The following is a 23,465-nucleotide window of genomic DNA, read 5'->3' on the forward strand; positions in this document are numbered from 1 at the left end:
ACTAATCTCTCTCTCTCTCTCTCACACAACCTTTGGAGACGCTGTCAAATATAAATTACTATCATTCCTCCTCCATATTACCTCCCCCATTACATTTGACAACATCTCCTTACACTCACAACATTCACACTAAATTGCCTTTTGCAACACCCAAGGATGCCCAGATGCAGGCCCCCTGGATCTTGTTTGAGGACCATCATACACTCTTTCAGTTACATCGCCATTCACTTCTTCCAAACCACTTTCATTTCAACTCCCATTATCTCCCTCACTACCATCCTCCCAATTCCATTTACTACTTCACCGATGTCTTCTAACTCTGGTTCCAACATCTCCCCTATTTCGGCCACCAAACCACTCAGTTCATCCATACTTCTGTCAAACTCCCGCAAAGACTTATCCATCCTACCAACTACCTCCTCACCACTCGGTTTCCTTCTCACTGAAGTCTTATTTGTCCCTGTCAACTCAAACCCACATACACTACAAGTATCATTCATTCCCTCAAAATCATCTGTAGCACATGCTTTATCAACTGTTTGCACCCTACCACCAACCCCCTACCATGACATTCAAGGATCTGATCAGGTCGCTGATGTCCTGATCTGATGAGATGTCAAGGCCTCTATGTTTAAATACTGATGTAAGCATGGCCCTATATCATTTAACCCTTAAACGCCTAAGGGGTATAATAAAAATCGTCTCCCGTATGCCTAGGGGGTCTCGGAGTGAGCGCCAAAGCGGAAAAAAAAAAAAAAAAAAAAAAATCACAGCGCGCTTAGTTTTCAAGATTAAGAGTTCATTTTTGGCTCCTTTTTTTGTCATTGCCTGAAGTTTAGTATGCAACCATCAAAAATGAAAAAAATATGATTATCATATATAAATAATGCGATATATGATAGCGCCAAAACAAAATTTCATATATAATTGTATTCAAATCGCGCTGTGAGCAAAACAGTTAAAGCTAATGAACTAATTTTGTTTTTGTTGTATTGTACACTAAATTGCAATAATTTTGGTATATAACTCATTACAAAACAATCAAAGCAACACAGAGAAAATATTATCACAAAATGATACATGAATTCATAACGCCCAGATGTAAAAAATTTGTTGCAAAAATTCACCAAAAATATAAATATTTTTCTAGAGACTTCCAATTTGTTTCAAAATGAAGATAAATGATTGAATATTACTATACTGTATGAGTTTTAGCTTACAATTGTAGTTTTCGACCATTTCGGACGAGTTAAAGATGACTTAATGTCGAATTTTTGTTTATATATTTTTTTATATGCAAATATTTCAAAAATGAGAAAAGCTACAACCTTCAATTATTTTTTGTTTGGTATTCTACATGAAATAGCGCACATTTTCATATATAAAACTGTATGAAACGCCTAATATGAAACAGCAAATATTCCGAGAATGCAACGTACGCATTTTGGAGATTTGCGGCGGAGAATCCTCGCATGAGGGAAGGAAAGTTTTTCTTTTTAAATTCACCATAAATCTAAATATTGTGCTAGAGACTTCCAATTTGTTTCAAAATGAAGATAAATGACTGAATATTACTAGAATGTAAGAGTTTTCGCTTACAATTGCATTTTTCGACCATTTCGGTAGTCAAAGTTGACCAAACGAGGTTTTTCTTCTATTTATCGTGATTTATATGCAAATATTTCAAAAATGAGAAAAGCTACAACCTTCAATTAGTTTTTGTTATATTCTGCATGAAACTGCGCACATTTTCATATATAAAACTTTATGTAACGGCTAATTTAAAATGGTGCAAACATTACGACAATCACATGTATGATTTTTTCGGAAGTTACCGCGCGGACGTAAGGAAAATGTTTTTTTTTTTTTTCATAAATTCACCATAAATCGAAATATTGTGCTAGAGACTTCCAATTTGTTGCAAAATGAAGGTAAATGATTGAATATTACTAGAATATAAGAGTTTTAGCTTACAATTACGTTTTTCTACCATTTCGGTAGAGTCAAAGTTGACCGAAGGTTGAGATTTTGGCACTTATCGTTTATATGAAAATATTTCAAAATTGATAAAAGCTAAAACCATGGGTTGTTTTTAGTTGTTTTGTGCATGAAATTGCGCACATTTCCATTTATAAAACTTTATGTAACGGCTATAATTTAAAATGGTGCAAACATTACGACAATTGCACGTATGATTTTTTCGGAAGAGTTACCGCGCGGACGTAAGGAAAAAGTTTTTTTCATTAATTCACCATAAATTGAAATATTGTGCTAGACTTCCAATTTGTTGCAAAATAAAGGTAAATGATTGAATATTACAAAAAAATATAAGAGTTTTAGCTTACAATTGCGTTTTTCGACCATTTCGGTAGAGTCAAAGTTGACCGAATGTTGAAATTTTGGCACTTATCATTATTTATATGAAATTATTTCAAAACTGATAAAAGCTACAATCATGAGTATTTTTTGGTTGTATTCTACATGAAAATGCGCACATTTTCATATATAATACTCCATGTAACGGCTAATTTAAAATGGTGCAAAAATTATGTCAAAGTGACTAAATAATTTCCGAGATGTCACTGATACTTTTTAGTGCGATAAGAAAGAAATTCGCGCTTGCGCACCTGCGTAACAATTGAAAACAAAAAACAACTTGATCCGTGAACTCCCAGCATCCCCCAAGGCGCATGATTTAAAAGTTTTCGGCTGATAAGCCTATAAGTAATTTTCCACAAATTTTTTAAAAAACTTTTTTATGTCGACGTAAATTACGTCCAATCGGCACCCAAAGGACAATTTATCTTGACATAAAATATGTCCAATATGTGTTTAAGGGTTAATAGTCGAAGTGGCCAACTTCTTGGAGTCCTTCAGAAATAACAAAAATTCCGCAATTTTTGTTATAGATGTTTCAGAAGAAGAGATGCCATGTCATTTGCACCATGACCTAAGACACTCCACTTGCACTGGTAAAGCTTGGCAGAAGAGCTTCTTCTGCAGCTAGCAATAGCTTCTAACGCCCTTCATAAAAAACCTTTAGCTCTGACAAGTTTGTTTTATTTTGTTTGTTTGTATGGTGTTTTTACGTTGCAACGGGACCAACGGCTTTACATTACTCCCGAACCACGTCAAGAGTGAACTTTTACCACCAGAAATACACATCTGTCACTCCTCAATGGAATGGCCGAGAATTGAACCCGCGACCACCGAGGTGGGAAGCAAACACCATACCAACCACGCCACTGAGGCACTGACAAGGTTCCTGACAGTCTGAATCCTGTCTGCCAGAGCAAACAATCCTTGGTGATATCGGTTGAAATGGGGGTGTCTGAGAAGCGATGGACTTTTGTGGAAGCAGTCTGGAAAAATCCACTAGTAGACTGAGAAGGTTCGGGAACCACTCTTTCCTGGGCCAGAATGGAACTAGTAATAGGGTCATTGTCATTTCTGGTGTGATTGAAGCTTGTTTAATACCTCTCTTATCATCCCAAAGATAGGAAAAGTGTAAATGTCTAGTCCTGTCCAATTTAGCAACATTGCATCTGTTCTCCACACTAGTGGTTCTGGAATCAGTGAACAGAAAATAGGGAGACAATTGTTCCTTGATGTGGCAAACAGGTCTATTTATGGTCTTCTTCAAAGCTTCAAGAGGTCCTGACACACACTCTCATTCAGAGTCCATTCTGTCAATACAACTTGATTCCCACGACTCAGTTCGTCTGCAGTAATGTTGATTTTTCCCTGGACGAATCTTGTAAAAAGGGTGATCCTCTTCTCTTCGTCCAGGTGAGGAGATCTTCGGCTATCTTGTTGAGAGAGAACGAATGGGTCCCTCCCTGCTTCTGTACGCATGACAACACTGTGGTGTTGTCTGAATAGATTGCTGTCTTCCTTCCAGTGACTATAGGGTCGATCGCTTGTAGTCCTAAGAGGATGGCTTTCAATTCTTTCACACTGATGTGTAAGGTCTTTTCTCATTCTGTCCACAGACCTGATACTCTTGTCTCCTAGAAGGGCTCCCCATCCGATGTCTGAGGCATCTGAGAAGAACTGCCGGTCGGGGTTTGACACGACTAGGGAAAGTCCTTCTTGTAATCTTTCCCTCGAATGCCACCAACGAAGATAAACTTTTATCTCTTCCGTCAAAGGGAAGACTAGCGAGTCTGGCTGCGTCTTCCAAGACCAATTTGCTTTCAGGAAGAACTGACACGACCTCATGTATAGGCATCCTAACCTGACAAAACTCTCTACTGAAGCCAGGGTCCTGAGGAGGCTCATCCATTCAAGGGCTGAGCAGGACGGGCAAACAAGAAATTGTTGGACTGTTGACAGGCAGGACTCTATCCTCTTCAGGAAGAGAAAAGCCCGAAAAGCTAGAGAGTCTAGTATCATCCCTAAATAGAGAATCCTGCGAGTTAGAATCAATTGGGGCTTCTCCGTGTTTATTAGAATACCCAATTGTTGTGACAAAATAAGTGTCTCCTCTAAGTCCTTCACACACTGACGACTGGATCTGTCTCTCAGGAGCCAGTCATCGAAGTGAAAAGCTGTGTTGATCCCCATCAAATGCAGCCATTTTCCTAGGGGAGTGAGAATCCGAGTAAATACTTGAGGGGCGGTTAACAGTCTGAAGCTGAGGGCTCTGAACTGGAAGACTCTTTTCTTGAAGACTAATCTCAGGAACTTCCTGGAGTTCTGGATGGATGGGGACATGGAAGTATGAATCCTTCATGTCGAGAGACACAATCCAGTCTCCCAGTTGGATGGCTGAAATCACCGATTTCATCTTCTGGCGAAGAGGTTCAGAGCACTTACGTCCAACACGGGTTTCCATCCTCCCTGATGCCTTGGGGACTACGAAGAGCCTGTTGAAGAATCCTGGGGAGTTCTTGTCTGATACCTCCTCTATGGCTTCTTTGCTGATGAGTTCTTCTACTTCTTTGGCTAAAGCCAAAGCTCTTGTGGACCCTGTTGAGTATGCTGTCAAACAGACAGATGTATTGTACAGTGGTGGATCCTGCGAAATGGGATCACATATCCCTCTCGAAGCACCTGTATTACCTACTGTTCCGCTCCTCTTCCACTCCACTCCTCCCAGTAGTCGTGGAGTCTCGCCCCAACGGGTGTGTGAAGGATCTTTCGTTCATTTCTCTGCTGTTTTAAAGGGAGGTTTCTTGGTAAACTTGGAAGTAGTTTGTGGGTTAGTCCTTGGTCTCTGCTGCCACCTCGACTTGCCTCCTCGAAAGGGGTGCTTTTGTAGAGGGGAAGCTTTAGCTCTCGTCACTGGAGGTTCCTTAGGCCTTGTCACTGACTGAGAAAGGTCATTAGTAGACTTTTTCTCGAGGTCCGACAGTACCTGTTGAATAGCTTCTTCTGGGAACAGGTGAGACTTACTCAAGGGGGAGAACAACAAAGCCAATTTTTGGTTCGTGGTTACTCCTCGAAATGTGAAGGAGCACCACCATTCTCTTTTCTTGAGTACTCCCATAGCAAATAGAGCGGCCCATTCCCCTGTCTGCACAGGACAAAAACATTGAGCCAGTCCGCAGAAAATTCTTCATCCAGAGACTGGCAATCTTCTATTTTTAAGCACAATGCTGCAATTGCCCAATCCAGAAAACTGAAGACTTTGATCACTTTGTACAAGTTCTTCACCAGTGATCCAACTCGGGTGAAGAGAACAACACTTCCGCAGCTAAGAACACTGCTCTTCTGTGCGAGTCCACAATGCCGGAGAAGTCTCCTTGGGAGAAGGCAGATACTCCCAAGGAAGGAACTTCTCCTGTCGCATAAAACCTGTAGGTTTTATTCTGCAGCTTCGACGGAGGGTAGGCGAACAAAGCCTTGCTGACTCCCTCTTCTTAGCAAGCCACTCTTCTACTTCCTTCAGTGCTTTCTTCGAGGACTGAGAGAGAACTGGTTTTGGTAAACCCGAAAGCGCTGATCTCCTATCCTTCACAAACATCGACAGAGGAGAGGAAGGTGGAGCTGGCTAAAAAAAATCCGGATATGTCTGTAAAAGGAACCTTAACAGACTAGAATAAGCTGGAGAAGCTTTTGATTCCTGGTCTTGAACTTCCTCTTCCAACAGGACGGACAACATTCCGTCTTCTTCTTCAGTCTGGCTCGTTGTCTTCTTCAAAAAGACCATTAATTCTTGAATTTGATGTCTAAACGGGCCCAGAGCAGAATCCTCTAACAAGGTTTGGTCTTCAAATCATCCTTGGTTGAAGTCGAAGTCGTGGCTGTCGTACGGCTTTTCTTCAAAAACGATTGACTGGGAGTCGAAAAAACGCCAAACGTATGAGGCAAACGAGTCAAAACTCCTATCGACACACAATGAGGTGAGTCGGCATTGCAAAAAAGCGAGTGCTGGACCCAACGTGAGCGTTTAACTTCGTCTGAAGTTACGCTATCCAAGAGGACTGATGATCTTCCCGGAAAATCTGCTACCGAGCGAAACTGCAGGAAGGTTGTGGACTCCAGTGCTCCTTGGATTTCTTAATATGCGGCAACGTACCTCTTGCACACGGGCATGTCTCTTCAATGGACGTGACACTAATTCACTCCACACTTGTCGCCTCGACACAGGCCACTGCACTTCCAAGTCCGACGACAACTGCATGTCACTGATATCTACGCCTTTCCAGTGGAGTTTCTTAAGCACTCATGAGTCGACTACATCAACGGAGGCAGCGACTGACTGTGGGCAAACTCCCCCCCCAAGTCTCCCTTCGACCTCCGGTATGTTTTCTCCCGGGTGCTGGGGAGCGGGACAGTGACCTTCGTCTAGGAGAAATGGGGGGAAGGACAGCCGCTGCCTTTGATACAACACTGACACTTGGCTCAACACTGACACTTGGCTCAACACTGGCCTTTTCACTTGACTTCTCTACCAAGGCACGAAAAGACATCCCTAAATCCATAACGGATTTTGCCGAGAGCTCAAATTTCTTGTCCATTTTGGACTCTAACATGGAAATGGTTTTGGGATCAGAAACATGGGATACCTGGACTGGAGTAATTGGTACTGAAGTTGGAGGACTATCGATAGGTGAAACTTGGAGTGCGGATTGCCTAACTGACGATGAACTTGCATCAGACATCTTCGCAATAACTTGCTAATAACAAGCCAGCTAACTAATGAAGCAAAAAAAACCAAACAAGAAATAGTACAACACCAAAAAGATACAATCCAAAATGGCGACGAAAGTCGACTGCAACAAAAAAACCACAGGTGTTACTCCGTGGCTGGCAGAAAACGAATTGACAATAGTTAGCTCAGCAGTACCGGGTATTCCCGAAAGTGGGTGGGACCTGTGTCACCTGCACGAACGATGGCAGCGCTGATGCCGCCGCCAGGAAATTGGAATTTTCGACTGCCAGGTAAGAAAGCTTACAGCTAATGTAATTGTTTGTTAAGTCACTTATGTGAAATACTAAAATAATTCAATATCAATTAAAACAAAAATACACCCTAAACCATCATACCAAAACACCTTGAGACATTTTAGATTAGGTACTCTTTTACAACTTACTCTTAAGTATATAATGCCCACTAAAATGCTTGCAACAATGATTTACTCATTTTAAAATATTAATATTAGTGTAAACAACAAAATATCTATAAAACGTTTAATACAAATTAAATAAATCTTTTATACAAATCTAATACAAATTAAATAAATCTTTTATACAAATCTAATACAAATTAAATAAAGCCGTTTTCTCTCATAGCATTGAAGTATTAAGCCTTTTCAAATGTTTTAGTATTTTTTTTATAGCAGTACCATTTATTCAATATTATTTAATATTATGTTTGTGACTAAATGCTGATTTTTATGATAAAAATTATTTACAGCATACTTATAATGTAGTTACGCATCTATTAAGTTCATTCCAGGTAGGGACCCGGATTGAGCATAACAGGTGTATAATTCTCTCTCTCTCTAAGGGGAATGTAAGATGTATTTGAAAAGTTAGTGTAAAGTTTTTTATGATAAAGCATGTTGTACAATATTTAAAACATTTGCTAATTATTTTAATTTTATTTTCCAGTCTGCTTTTACTGGAAAATACATAAAATGAAAATAATGAGTGACTGTATTTTAAATATTGTACAATACTATAAACTATCATCAAAAATCTTTACAGCAATATAATTTCAAATACATGAGAATGTCCAGGTATCTCTACAAGGTGTTGAAGACATCTGGGACTTTCTCTGATCTAAGGGGAAGGGTCAGCTTGACCCTTGGCTACAGTGCCACACAAAGATGTAGACCGTAGCCACTGACTTGGTGAACAAGCTGAGGCCTGTCCATTGAGGCTCCCCCTCCCTCTACCAAAGAGATCAGGAGGTTCCTAGGATCCATCTGTCGCCAAGCATCAAAGCCAAGTCAGTACTACTAATAGACCTAGAGGTTTTTAAGCAACACCGTGTCTTGCCCCCAACAAGTTGCTGTCTCGTAGAGGAGGTAAATTATATCACTACCTCCTGGAGTAACATTCTTGGGGGCTGCATTTTCCTTGGGAGTACATAGGTCCAAGGAAAAAATTATCTTAGCCAATGATAGGCCTAAAGATTGACCTACAAGACTAACTGGAATGCTGATCTGGCAGTCAATTCCAATGCTGTTGTCTCAGCTTATGATAGGGAGACTCCCTCAGCAAAGAGATGATCTTAGAGACAGCTTGGGACACAGACAGTCAGGACCAGATTAAACTAAAGACAGCAATGATCTCTCTAAGAGAACAAGTTATTTCCTCTGGTGGGCTAGAGACAGAAGAAATGCTTGCAGGAATGGCTTGCATAGATAGCATTCTCTTGTCTGAGGAGCCACAGATCAAAGAGTGATGTATCTTCTTTAGGATCATTAAAAAAGATGTATCATTCTAATCATCTCAACAAAAAAACTCTTCAACTCCATAAGGGAGAAACACGCACCAGAGCTCCCTGGCGATCTCTTAACCCTTAATGGACAGGGTAATAAATCAATATGCAGCAACCCAGGCTGGGTAAACTTTGAGGTACACCAATTTAAGAAAAAAACACCTACATGGAAAGAGGAATATATGCAAATGCACAGGGTGTGAAAAGAAAATTTTACAAAATTTTCCCTCCCTTCCACAAGAAGTTGAAAATGACTATTTACAACCCTTTTAGAGGCTCTTTTACAAGACAACCATAAATTTTATGAAGTTATACATGATTTTTCTAACATGTAAATTTATTTTGTATAATTATAATTATAGCTTACACAATATCAAAACAGATAAGAAATAAAATTAGTAATAAATTCAGAGCATATTTATTGTAAAACGTTTCCGTAAATTTACCAAGAACAAAGATTCCTTTTTGGATTTATACGTTTTTCAAATATTTCTGCATTTTTCTTTGCAAAATTACATTTATAACTGACATGCTATCATTTCCAAGTTGTCACGTCCTTCGCCCCGTCCATCTACAAAACACCACCAAGAAAGCAGTTTCATAGATTTAGGCAAATGATAGGAAAGTTACACAAGATTAAGAACTGAAACCAACAGCAACCCCTTGGTATATTAGTGAGCAAATTTACAAAAAGATATCTTGTGAGACACAGAGGCACTACTTTTCCCCTTGAAGTCAAGAACCCAACCAAGTCTCTCATGAGCTGCCCTGTGGATTTTAGCCAGTCTAAAGATTGCCATTAGTGAATTATGGGCTATAGAAGTAATGGCACCTCTTTCCCGACTGATTCCCTCAAAATCAATGGCGTATAATATTGTTACTTGCCATGAGTCACTCCATCATCCATCCAAAAACTGTTATTGCTATGCATGTGAGTATGTCCGTTCAATAAGGGTTAATTATTCAACATACGTCCCATCCAGTCCGTGTACTGAACTAGAAACACAGACCTCCATGTTGTGGGCCAGAAGAGGAATGAGAATGGACCATGTCCCAAGCCCCAAACCTATCAGCTCCCATTTCCTGGAAAAAAATTCTGAAGAGGAAGGACCAAGTGAGAGATTGTGACCACCCTAGCTCCACCTGCCAAAGACCGAAGTCCCGGCAGGTAAGTGGGGCTGTGGGCAGTCATCAACCTGTGAAGATGTCCGCCCGGGGCGGGGAGAGCAATTCCACTCACGTGGAAAATGAGTAAGGGCTGTCCCGTGGGCCTGCTTCAATTTACTTAGAAGCCAAGGCTTCTACAAGGGAAAATGACTGAGGAGGGGACTGCCCCTTTGGCTTGCCTGAGTGACCATGCCAGATGCCAGACCATTGTCCCAGGACCCTTAGTCCATTCTCATGAAAAGCAGGAAGGGGGTAAGGGAGCAACTGCATCCTCTCTCCTTACCTTCCTCACTGGCATGTGCTGGCAGCTGGAACCGGGTCCGTAGACCAGGGACCCTTGCCGACTTCAGTAGACGGGCCACTGGGGCTAGTATCAGCACATGCCTGGCATGGGGTTGGTCCTGGTACACCAGAAATCCAGTACCATGGTACCACTGGCAAGAGATCAGGTCTGGTACCAATAGACAGGTACTGAGATTGGTAATGGTGGTCAAGGTAGATGGGTTACAGTGGTTGGTATTGGTACACCAGGGTTTTGGAGAACCACAGGGTAGCAGTTGCATCCATGCACAAGGCATCAGGAGAATGAGGCAATCTTCCTTTTCCTCTGCTTGCTAGCTTGGAAGAAGAAGGGGGAGGAGGCGACAACACTCAAGGACGAAAGATGAAAAAATATGACAACAATAACGACTTCCTTCTCCTCTTCCTAAATTTGCTGTGTGCCTTCAGCAACATGTAGAGAAGAACATCACTCGGAAATTATGTACATGACATTACCTGGGAACTCAATCCCAATACTGCACGAGAGGTTAGCTAGGGAGCAAGAACAATCCTATAGCTATCATATAATGTGGCTGGTAAGTCATCCCTGGCACAGTCAGAGCAGATACTACCAGCAAATTCCTCAAGCCTAAGAGTGATCATTAAGTTCGAAAGACACTCCAATCTCCCCAAAGGCTTAGAGAGGCACATAACTCTCTAAGACCCTCAGCCTCCACAACAACTGAAAAAAGAAATCAGGTTAGATTGTTTATTACACTCATGCTACGGACATGACAATGAATGAGAATCAACTTCAAAAGAGAAACCAAATACACAGTCTGTCCTTCCCTGGACAATGCCTAACCCAGCAGTTTCTTCTTAAAAAGTGCTAATGGAGTGGGTTGTTTATAATTATATTAGACAGCAAGTGCACAACAATAAATAAATAAAAAATAAAAAAGAAGAAGCAAACAGCAGTAGGACAGAGAATCACAGAGAAGTCTTCACAGTGGCCTGAAGCAAGGTGAAGTGCAAACAGACAAAAGAGTGGAACTTTCCCCTTTACTGTCAGTAATTAATTACCTTGTTTGAAAGTTAAATGGCATTAGTTACCTAGTTACCTTGTCTGAAAGTTAAACAGCCATTCTAGCTCATGTCCACAAGCTAAATCCCTATGTAATGACCAAAGGTTTGTATTTGTGTAGGGAAAATAAAGATTAAAAAAAAAATTCAAACTCTGCTTTGAATCATGGAAATTCTCAGAAAATTCCATATTAGAATGGAGGGATGAGGGGTAAAGAAAGCAGACAGAGTTTGGGGGACTACTGTGAGTTAGGGGCGGAATGAGAGGAAGCCTGAAATATCACCTTAATCAAGACCTGTTATCATGCAGGGCTGTTTTTCCTAAATTTCAAATTCAATTTGGTATGGGTAGACTGGTAAAAGCAGTACAACATGACCTTTAAACAGTACATTTAGTAGATGTCAAATCTCTAGGATTACAAAAGTAAGAGGAGTAAGAGGAGAAAGAGAAACTAGTACATAGGAAAGGAGGTTTGGAGAGAGTTATAGAGAAAAGGAAAGTACACTTTATAAAGAAACCCAAAATCAAATAATTCAATTATGTAAAGTTCAGGATTGCAATTCTGTCATGTTTCTTATTTAATGTACTGTCCAACTTTAGAATTACTTTATCCGTGAGTTTCAGGTCTCTTGGTATTTCTTCTTAACATCTAGTCTACTGAAATATAAAATGGATAATGATATAAAAGTTATTGTCTACACACTCACCCTTTCTTCCTTAGCAGATAACTTCTTTTCTCTAAGGCTTAGTTCTGAAAGTGCTGCAGTTAATTTTCTATTCAAAGTATCACTCTGAGCCAGGCGGCTATGCAAACTTGATTCCATGTAGCTTATTCTTGCTTTCCATTCATCAGATAGATGTCGCTGAAATTCAGCTTCTCTCAATGACCACTACAAGTAGACAATTAGATCACATGGATATTATGGAACAAAAATAATTGTTATAAATTCATACAATTCAAACACACAAATACACATATGCATATGTGTGCGTATATGTCAAGATGGGCAAGCCTACATATGTAAAAGGATCAACTTACACAAAATTTATTGATGTAAAATATTTACAACTTTCACGCATAAAAGTACATAGCTGGGCTAACCTGTTTCAAGAACAATGCCTGCTGATCAACCTTCCATGATTCTACTTCCAGAGCAGCTTTCACAAGGTGTCTCCTTAATTTATTTCCTTCACTGGTTAATTCTTGGAGTGCAGCAACTTCACTTAACGTAGGTTTCTTGTGATGGAGTTTTCGTGAAGTTCCCCCCCTGCGTCTCTTGCCAGCAGGTAATATATCCTCTTCTGAAGATTCAGATGATACTAGTGGTGAATCAAGCCTGCTGTGGTATTTTGATTTCCCAGATCTGTGACTCCTCCGAGGATATACAGGGTATTCATACATATCAATTTCAGACTCACTAGAACCATCAGAGTCTGAATAAACAGGGAATGAATAGTGTAGGTTTCTCTGAGACTGTCCACTAAGTTGGAAAACGACACCAATCACTGGTTCTTTTCCTGGAATGAATTCCCTTGGTTCTGGTGCGACAGATATCATTTGGTGCAATCCCTCTAATGTTAGAGGAACCTGTGATAATACTCTGCTATCAAAATCTTGAAATTTCATTAAGCTAATTGAAGCAGAGGCCAAACACAAGTCTCCGACAAGAAGGTGGATAGGGAACACTGAATTTTTCTTAAAATATGCAGACAAATTAGAAGGTGTTGCTCGAATGTTTCCGGCCACCCTTTCTGCTAAAAACTCTGGATTGCTCAAACTCTTTATTGGGTCACTAGTAATCATACAACCCATTAATGAGTAAGAAAAACATGTTTCAGTATTTGGACTCCATGTAAAATCTTTAGGAAGAAGCTGTAAAGAAAAAAAAATTTTGAATGTCATTTTCATGTTGGTATAAGATGCAACAGCATAACAACATAAAAAAGGTATGGTAAAAACTACAATAATAACTTCATGAAATTGCAAAGAACTGTGAAGCCCTAAATACAGCCTATAAACTATGTAACTGTTAGTTTTAATAACTAATTACTGGCATAGTTTTTATGCCAAAATGTTAAATTAACTAAATACACTATGATCCATATCAATTTACTTTTCTGAAAAAAAAATTAAATATTAATAGTAACCATAATGTCAAGGTCCGTTATTTTTAACCTGACCTTCTATTATACTTTCCACCAACAATGCTTATATTTGTGGTGCTGTAAGTACCAAAAGAAACAGCTGTTTCAACTATCATGTACAATTAATGTAAACAAGAAGCTTAAGATATTTAATGTACGTACAAAGATAATATAAGAGGATTGAAGATGAAAATTTTAATAATATTAACCCCTTGTGGATAGGTAACATACATACGTGTTTAATTATAGTTTTAGGGTGGATTTCGGGTGACATAAATATATGTTCAAGATTTTGCAGCATACAGTTGAAACGAATTTTCCAGGAAAAGCGTTCAGATCATTTCCATGGGCCATAAATGACTTATGGCAACTTTTTACCCCAACTCTAATAACTGGTCGGTACAGGAGAGAGATCATTTTGCCCCGACATGTCATGGGGGATTGTTGTCCACCATTCTCATCCAAGAGTCTCATAAATATTTTACAATAAATATACTCAGAATTTATTACTGATTTTAGTTCTTATCTGTTATGATGTTGTGTGAACTCTTAATTAAAATTTTACAAAATAAAAATGAAAAATATTAAAAAAAACATTATAAATTTGGTAAAATTAACATACTTTAAGGACTGTCTTTTTGGATTTGAGGCCCTGCACAGAGTTGGAAACATTCACCTTCACCTTCACTTGGAAGGTATATATAGAAAATTTTAAAATTTTTTTTTTCTATACCATGAGTTTTTGCATATCTTCCTCTTGAGTGATTGCATGGATAGGTCAAACTGATTTCTTGTACAGCGGTACCTCGTTTGTCAAACATTTCTTTAGTTGAACATTCTGTTTTTTGTAAGAAATTTTCGAGGAAATTTTTTATTTGTTGAATAGATGCTCATAACTTCGAACTGACCGAGTATCTTGTTTATATGTGTATTTGACAGCCTACTGTGAACTACAAGAAAACTGATTTAATATGTTTTTCATTTATAATACATACTTTAATGATAACCATATTTGGCAAAATAAATAAAAGAATAAGGCATTTCAGCATAAAATTTTGTATAAAATATGTACAAAATCATACGATACCACGGTGACGTCACGCGCAGCTGACTTGAGACTGAACGAGGGAGTGTTAAATGTTGAGGAGAGAAGAAGGGAGAGTTAAAATATTATTTTATGCAAAAGCAATTACAATTCACAAATAAAGAGGAATTTCACAATACATTTACCATAATGATAAAATATAAAAAACAATCAAATTGAGTCAGTTTTTGGTGCACCGAGTGAGATGGTATAGATTAATCACATTCAACAAAATAGTAAATGAAAGAAAGTTTCTTACAATAAAATTTGGCATAAACGATTAACAAAATCATTCATCCTTGCGGTGATGCACCACTAACTTGAGATAGAGGGAGGGCTCGTTTACATTTTTTAGGAATAATAACTGAATGATTTTAAGTTATCATGCGTCATGATCTTGTTGAGGAGAGAGGAAGAGACTGTAAAATCTTTGCTATAATATGTTCAAGATTTTGTAGCATACAGTTGGAACAAATTTTCCAGGAAAAGCATTCAGATCACTTCCATGGGCCATAAATGACTCATGGCAACTTTTTACCCCAACTCTAATAACTGGTCGGTACAGGAGAGAGATCATTTTGCCCTGACGTGTCATAGGGGATCGTTGTCCACCATTCTCATCCAAGAGTGTCTCATAAATATTTTACAATAAATATACTCAGAATTTATTACTGATTTTAGTTCTTAACTGTTACGATGTTGTGTGAACTCTTAATTATAATTTTACAAAAAAAAAAAAAAAAAAAAAAAAAAAAAAAAAAAAAAAAAAAGAAGAAGTTATAAATTTGGTAAAATTAACATTTCTAGGACTGTCTTTTTGGACTTGAGGCCCCGCACAGAGTTGGAAACATTCACCTTCACCTTCACTTGGAAGGTCGTTATGGTAATCGCTTTATAGCAAAGAATTATATATTAAAGGAAGGAAAATGCATCTTCTTCGAGTAGGTCTGCAGCACATGTTGGAGGCATCTGTTCTCATGATTGTTCGAGAATACTCAGGTGTGTTACTGAACTCAGCACGTGCCGTCGCGACACTAGAAACTCCGTGTATGCCGTGTATTATGATGTAACTTGTCACCTGGATCCTTCTAAAAAGTTCCTGTAGAGGGACAGCAACGTTCGGTGGTTAAGCTCCGCCTTTTCAGCCCCGCCCCCAAAATCACTGTATTTATATATATATGCCCTGAGAAAGTAGAAATCAGATCATCAGAGGGATAAGAGAAGAAGGAAGAGAGGAAGAGAGGAAGGACACACGAGAGTGTGTGAACGGAAACGAGTCAAGTCGTCCATAGTCGGAGAGAGAGATATCTCGACGCTGAGCAACCATCCTACAAGTGGTTTTGAGGAGCAACCTGATCAAGATAAATAAGACTTTTCGTTCTGCATTACAAAGTCAAGAAGCTGTCTGAAGTTTCTGTTGTCCCCTTTGTGAAGCCGTTGTTTCGAGTACTGATTTCGACCGCTGCAAAACTGACCAGCAAGCATTTCATTCCCGCAATGTTTCCCCAGTTTGCATATTGTATGATTTTATTTTTATGTAAATAGGGGAAACCATTCTGCATTTATCTTTGTTGATAAGATTGTAAATAGTAAACTGCTGTTCTGTTTGAGTTTCTTTCTATAACTGTTCTGTTTGAGTTTCTTTCTATAATTGTATCCCCAGTTTCAACTGTTGGTGTTGAATCCATTTTGTTTATTATAATTAAGAACCTGTAACGGACCTCGGTCTGTAACAGTGGTGACCTTGGGCCAGGATATTTGGCACTGTAACAGATTGAGACAGGGAGAATATAAAAAGAACCAGAATGAGTGAGATGCTGAAAGAGTTTATCGAGTCTAGTAAGCTTCTAGGTCTAGAGGGGAATGATCTCCGTGAGTATGTTGAAAGGAAAGAAAGAGAAAAGTATGGGAGACATGAAAGAGCAGCTGAGAGAGAAGCATTGAGAATGCAGCAAGGGAGAGAAATTATGATAATGCAGCAGGAAGAAAAAGAGACAGAACATATGCATGAGTTGGAAATCGCTCATTTAAGGCAAAGTACTCTTAACGGTCAGACAGGCAAGAACGAAAAGGAAGCTGATGGTTTAGGTATGAGTGCAGTGTTGAAATTAGTACCAAAGTTTGATAAGGAAGATTTAACGACATATTTCATGTGTTTTGAGAAGCTAATGGAAAGAGTAGGTCCTCATAAAGAAATGTGGACTCTATATTTACAGTTAGCTTTGTGTGGTAGGGCACTTACTGTGTATAGTTGTATGTCTAAGGAGGAATGTGATGATTATGATATTGTGAAAGAAACTGTTCTTAGCACATACAGGTTAGTACCCGAGGCGTACCGTAAGAAATTTAGAAGTTTGAGAAAGGACAAGAATATTATGTATGTAGAATACAGTAAGAAGTTAAAAAGGCTGTTTTTTTATTGGTTTACTTCCACTAAAGTTGGTGATTTTGATGGTCTAAAGAACTTAGTATTGCTAGAAAACTTCAAAGATAACGTATCCCCTGAGATTAAGCTTTATATAGAAGATAGGCGAGAAGTGTCTTTTGCAGGAGCAACTAGGTTAGTAGACGAATATAGTCTGACTCATAATTTAAGTATCAGTAAGAAGCGAAATGATCCTTCGTCTGGTAGAGTACAAAGCAGTAAAGGTTTCAGCTCTAGTAATAGCAATGCGAATAAAAGTGACCGTTCCTGTTATGCATGCGGAAAACCTGGTCATACGTCTACGGTTTGTGAGAATAAAGTGGCATTTAGTGGCTCAAAATATACTTGTTTCCAATGTAATGGGAAAGGGCATTTAGCGAGAAATTGTGCAGTAGTAAGGGAGGACGTTAAGAAACCAGTGTCTCTAATTAACCTTTTGTCAAGTAGGGATGATGTGATAAGAGAAACTAGGAAATTTTTGGTAAATTTCTGCCAGAAGGTGTAGTTTCCTCTCTATGGAGGAGGAGATTCGAGAGAAGTAGTCTTGCTTTGGGACACAGGAGCTGCTGTCTCCCTAATTAGGAGAGAGTGTGTGCCAAACAGGGCAGAAATCAACATGGAAGAAAAAGTCATGTTAGGTGGGTTTCCTAACACTTGTGTTCTTTGTCCTTTGTTGAAGGTAAACTTGTTAAGTCAGGTAGTGTCAGGAGAAGTGAAACTAGCAGTTGTTTGTTGACAGTTTGCCCGTTGATGGCGTTGACATCATTGTCGGCAATGACTTAGCTTTATCCAAGAGTGTGAATCCTGTTGTGAGATTCCAGTGCCTGAAATGGTAGTAACTAGGTCAGGTTTAGATACAGACATAGACTATGGTTATAGTTTGTATGTGGATTCGAACGAGTGTGATAGAGGTGGCAAGGTTGATCTTGGCATGAGTGTGTCTGAGAGACCTGACTCTATAGGTGATGACAGTAATAGCCAAGCAGAAGGTGTAGCTGTCGAGGATAACGTAGTCGATGTAGTGGAATCAAGTAATAGTTACTGTGATGAATTAGGCACTAACCTTTTGAATAAGGATGAGCTTGTCAAGTTTCAGAGAGAGGATGAGACACTAACCTGAATTTTTTAATGTGAGCTGGATGATGATCTCGATAATGTGTGTAAGGAAACGTTTTGTTTAAAAGACGAAGTTTTGTGTCGTTATGTTCTTCCAAAGTTGGTAGCAAAGAGGAAATCACTGAACAATTAGTGTTTCCTAGGAAGCTTCGTGAACTAGTTTTGAAGTTAGCTCACGATGAGCAAGGACATTTGGGAGTAAATAAAACTTTCAGGTGAATTAGTAGGGCGTACTTTTGGCCTAAAATGAGAAGTGACATAAAGAGGTATGTTTTAAGCTGTCATGAATGCCAAATTGCCGGAAAACCAAATCAAGTAATTCCCAGAGCTCCATTGTGTAATATTCCTTCAGTAGGCGAACCTTTTGAGAATGTAGTTATCAATATGGTCGGACCGTTGCCCTGAAGTAAGGGAGGGAGTATATATCTGTTAACAATCATTGATAGACTAACTTGCTATCCAGAGGCGATACCTGTGAGGAGCTGTAACACAAGGACCGTAAAAAAACGATTGTTAGATTATTTTTCTAAGTTTGGTCTGCGTCGTACTATACAGTGATTGGTAGTAATTTTGTATCCAAATATTTCAGGGATAGAATGAAAGAGTTAGGCATTAAACTAGTAACATCCACACCTTATCACCCCGAATCACAAGGCATTGTGGAGCGGTTTCACCAAATGTTAAAGAGTTGTTTACGAAAATTGTGTAAGAACTTTGAACATGACTGAGAAGAAAAGTTACCTTTGGTTTTATTAGCTTTAAGGTTGGCACTGAATGACACTACAGGATTTATTTAGTCCTTTCGAGCCAGTTTTCCTTCACACCGCTAAAGGTCCTTTGAAAATGTTAAAATGTAATTTAATGCTTAAAGATGGTAGAGAGGACTACATAACTAATCTAGAGTGTTACAAAAACAATTTAAGAGATGCTTGGCAACTAGCCAAGGCGAGCGGAATGAAAGTCAAGGGGAAACTAAATGGAAACATGATCTTCGAGCGAAAGAGAAGTTTCTGTGTGCGAGATAAAGTTTTAATATTAGTCCAGAAAGAAGGTCCCTCTTTATCTTATAAGTTCGAAGGTCCTTTTTCAATTTTAGAGAAGAGGGGGGAATCTAAATTATTTAATTGATATGGGTATGTGTAGAGCAAAGTGGATGCATGTAAACTTGCTCAAGAATTATAGAGAATGCCTGTTTTGAGTAAAACTCCAAGGTGCTTAAGAATTTCCAAGTTTTAATCAGAGTTCGGAAAAGGAAAACTTAGAGGAAAGGATAATGTTATTGCTGATAGCCTCTCTAGAGATTTTTCAGGATTCAGGATGAGTAGCCCGATGACCATTTTTGGTTTGTACAGTTGGGTGAATAAATGGAGAAGTGTGCTTGGTTAGCTGAGTTAAAGCTTTATGCAGAATTGCTCCCCTGCTGTTTGATTCTTGTTTCTTAAAGAAAAAAAAAATCAGTTGATTTCATTTTCTTTTCTTTTGGGGGAACGTATCATGGCAATCGCTTTACAGCAAAGAATTATATATTAAAGGAAAGGAAAATGCATCTTCTTCGAGAAGGTCTGCAGCAAGGAGGCATTTGCGCACATGTTGGAGGCGCCTGTTCTCATGATTGTTCGAGAATACTCAGGTGTGTTATGGAACTCAGCGTGCGCTGTCACGTCGCTAGAAACGCCGCCGTGTATTATGATGTAACTTGTCGTCTGGATCCTTCCAAAAAGTTCCTGTCGAGAGAGAGTGATGTTCGGTGGCTAAGCTCCGCCCTTTTCAGCCCCGCCCCCAAAATCACCAGTCAAGTCACGAGTCAAGTCGTCCATAGTCGGAGAGAGAGAGATATCTTGACAGTGAGCAACCCCTTTCAGAGAAGAAACGTCCTACAAGTGGTTTTGAGGAGCAACCCGCCATTCGAGTATCAAGATAAGACTTTTCTTTCTGTATTACGAAGTCAAGAAGCCATCTGAAGCTTCTGTTGTCCCCTTTGTGAAACCGTTGTTTCGAGTACTGATTTCAACAGCTGCAAAACTGGCCAGCAAGTATTTCATTACCGCACTGTTTCCTCAGTTTGCATATTGTAAGATTTTATTTTTGTTAAGTGAATAGGAGAAACCGTTCTGCATTTATCTTTTATTTAGCTTGTAAATAAACTGATGTTCTGTTTGAGTTCCTTCTATAATCGTATCCCCAGTTTCAACTGTTGGTGGAGAATCCCTTTTGTTTATTATAATTAAGAACCTGTAGCGGACCTCGGTCTGTAAGAAAGGTATATACAGAAATTGTTTTAGAATTTTTTTCTTATACCATGAGCTTTTGCATATCTTTCTCTTGAGTGATCGCATGGAAAGGTCAAACCGATTTCTTGTACCATGGTACCTCGTTTGTCAAACATTTCTTTAGTCGAACATTCCGCTTTTCGTAAGAAATTTTCAAGAAAATTTTGCATCATTTGTTGAATAGATGCTCATACTTCGAACTGACCGAGTATCTTGTTTATACGTGTATTTGACGGCCTACTGTGAACTACAAGAAAACTGATTTAATATGTTTTTCATTTATAATACATACTTTAATGATAACCATATTTGGCAAAATAAATGGAAGAATAAGGCATTTCAGTATAAAATTTAGTATAAAATATGTACATCATCATACGATACCGCGGTGACGTCACGCGCAGCTGACTTGAGACTGAACAAGGAAGCGTTAATATGTTGAGGAGAGAAGGAGAAGGGAGAGTTAAAATACTACTTTATGTAAAAGCAATAACAATTCACATATAAAGGGAAATTTCACAATACTACATTTAACAAAATGATAAAATATAAAAACAATCAAATTGAATCAGTGTTCAGTGCACCGAGTGAGATGGTACAGTTTAATCATATTCAACAAAATAGTAAATGAAAGACCAAAGTTTCTTACAATAAAATTTAGCATAAAAGATTAACAAAATCATTTGCCCTTGCGGTGATGCACCACTAACTTGAGATAGAGGGAGGGCGCGTTTATATTTTAATAAAACTTGTTTTACTACATCTAACCATATTGCATGTACTGTCATACTACAATATGTATATGAACTGGGCGATGCTGCCCCATTTGCATTCTTGCGCAAGAGCTTCCAGACAATAAGAATGCAGTCAGGGCCAGAGAAGACAACCCTTGATGGGAGGAGAGGGGAGAGAAGGGTCTGCTTTCTACTGACTTAACAGCTGAGGTGGGGTGATTACTAACCCGTTTCTTTCCCTTTTACTCGACTTGCCCAAATCACTTCTTTTTGTTATGATATAATATAATACTTATCTAGTGACAATTGCTTTTTATGATATTTTACCACTCTTAAAAATAACTCGGCTCCATAATATAAACAATGGTGCTGCATTCAGCTTCTGCGTTCCTTCGATTGTTTGTTTAAATGGCTCCTTTGTGAAAAGTTATTTAACCTCTCAAATACATGAATTAAGTAGCTATAGATAAGTCTACGCTTCCCTGTAAGCAAATTTTCCTCTCTCTCTCCTCTCTCTCTCTCTCTCTCTCTCTCTCTCTCCTCTCCACCTAAAACATACCTTTTTATATTATCACTCACTCAGTGTCTCAAAGTAAATATGACTCAAGTATCTCTATAGATGAGCCTATGTTTAGCTCTATCTCTATCATAATATTACACCCATTCTTGTATTGTTCCTAATGATTTCTACTGGTTATTCCCCAAATTTTACCATCTTTTTTTCTCATTACGTATTTAAGATCGTGTTTCCAAGTACGCATGAATTTTACGTCATTTTAGCATCATAACATCTCTTGTGAGAGAGGTTTCACAGTAGATTTTAAAGAAGGATAAGATATTCTACTCTGAACTGACGTTACCATAACCAACTTGACAAATAATATAGTGGTTTTACAGAACCTTTAGGTTTAAAGTTTCTGGAAATCTAGGGATTGTGATAAGTCATTCAATGGATTCACAGGAAAATCTCTCTCAGAAAGATTAACTCAACATAAGCTCTCAGTTATATATGGACAACATAGCTTGGCAATTTTCCATCATATAAATAACATGAAGCATACCATGGATTGGAACTCATCCCGAATTTTATAAAAAAGCAGCTGTCGATATAAATGTCAGATGGTAGTATCTTCACTGGCAAAACAACAAGATAATAGGATCAACCTTTCTAATGGAGCCTGGAACTCTGACCATATAAACAACATCTTTCTTAAGGGAATGATGATGTGGATTAAGACAATTAACAGAACCAACGTCGGCTTAGTGGTGACCCCGGGCATTACCTAAGGGCATATTTCCCACTACAGTGGACCCACCGTATTCTTCTTCTCTGTATTCGCGGATTTCAATCTGGGCCATATCTACCCATTATTGCGGGAAATTCACCTATTCCCTGGGTTTTACGACAAAAATAATTACCAATTAGTGTACAGGCGGCCCTCGGTTAGCGGCAGGGGTTCCGTTCCTGGCCACCGACGCCAAGCGATTTTAAAGCCTACGGCCGCCGCACACCTTCTTTCGAAACTCTAGACCAGTCAAAGGCGCCGTAATCCCACAACGGCGCAATAAGTAAAATTATATTTATGCAGTATAGTACTATAGAATTTACTGTACAGTACATGTGGGTGTCTAGAGTATGTAAAGATATAATAAAGTTTATACAGTGTACAGGTAGCTGTAGTGTTCAGGTTACGATCATTAGTCTTACGATAGTCCGATTTTATGAGAGATCAAATTACAATGGCCTAACTTTTTCCATCTTCTAGTTACATAAGTTCAATAACAGCAAAAGAGAATGATGAAAGTATGGTTTTGTTAACGTTATACTCGTTGCGTGAACGTGTACAGCCATGAACAACGAACGAGAAACTACTTTTTTTTTTTTTTTTTTTCTAAGTACAACCGAACTGGATAACATCTGTTTGGCTTGTATTTCGATCATCGTACTACAGTGCAGCATTACCGTATTTGTTATAAATGGCGTTATGTATAGAATAGAACTGAGATATCTTAATGTAATAACTTTATTCGCTATAGATCAGAGATCAATATAGATTAAAGATCAATCGGGAAATATACCATTAAATTTAAACCTAGTTATAACTGAAGCTGAGAAAACTGTTCAAGCTGCTAATGACTATTATCGTACATTGGCAACAAGGATAAAACTGCAGTAAACGTCTGCCATCACACACAACTGTAGATAAAATTGGGATAAAATCATTTTAATCAAAACTACTGTGCTTGAAAGAACACATTTTACTGTTGGTTTCACGCCATTAT

General features: G+C 38.6%; 1 protein-coding gene across 4 annotated transcripts in view; it reads right to left on the reverse strand.

The window, feature by feature from the left end:
- The window catches only part of LOC135220800 (uncharacterized), a 324,318-nt gene that overhangs the window by 129,033 nt on the left and 171,820 nt on the right, over window positions 1–23,465 (reverse strand). For all 4 annotated transcript variants that reach the window (XM_064258309.1, XM_064258308.1, XM_064258307.1 and 1 more), the window contains exons 5-6: window positions 12,511–13,281; window positions 12,116–12,298 (exon numbers count right to left, since the gene is read on the reverse strand). In XM_064258309.1, coding sequence (XP_064114379.1) covers window positions 12,116–12,298; window positions 12,511–13,281 — 954 coding nt within the window. The remainder of the gene's footprint in view (window positions 1–12,115; window positions 12,299–12,510; window positions 13,282–23,465) is intronic.

This window comes from Macrobrachium nipponense, chromosome 2 (assembly GCF_015104395.2).
Source record: "Macrobrachium nipponense isolate FS-2020 chromosome 2, ASM1510439v2, whole genome shotgun sequence".
Lineage (NCBI taxonomy): Eukaryota > Metazoa > Arthropoda > Malacostraca > Decapoda > Palaemonidae > Macrobrachium > Macrobrachium nipponense.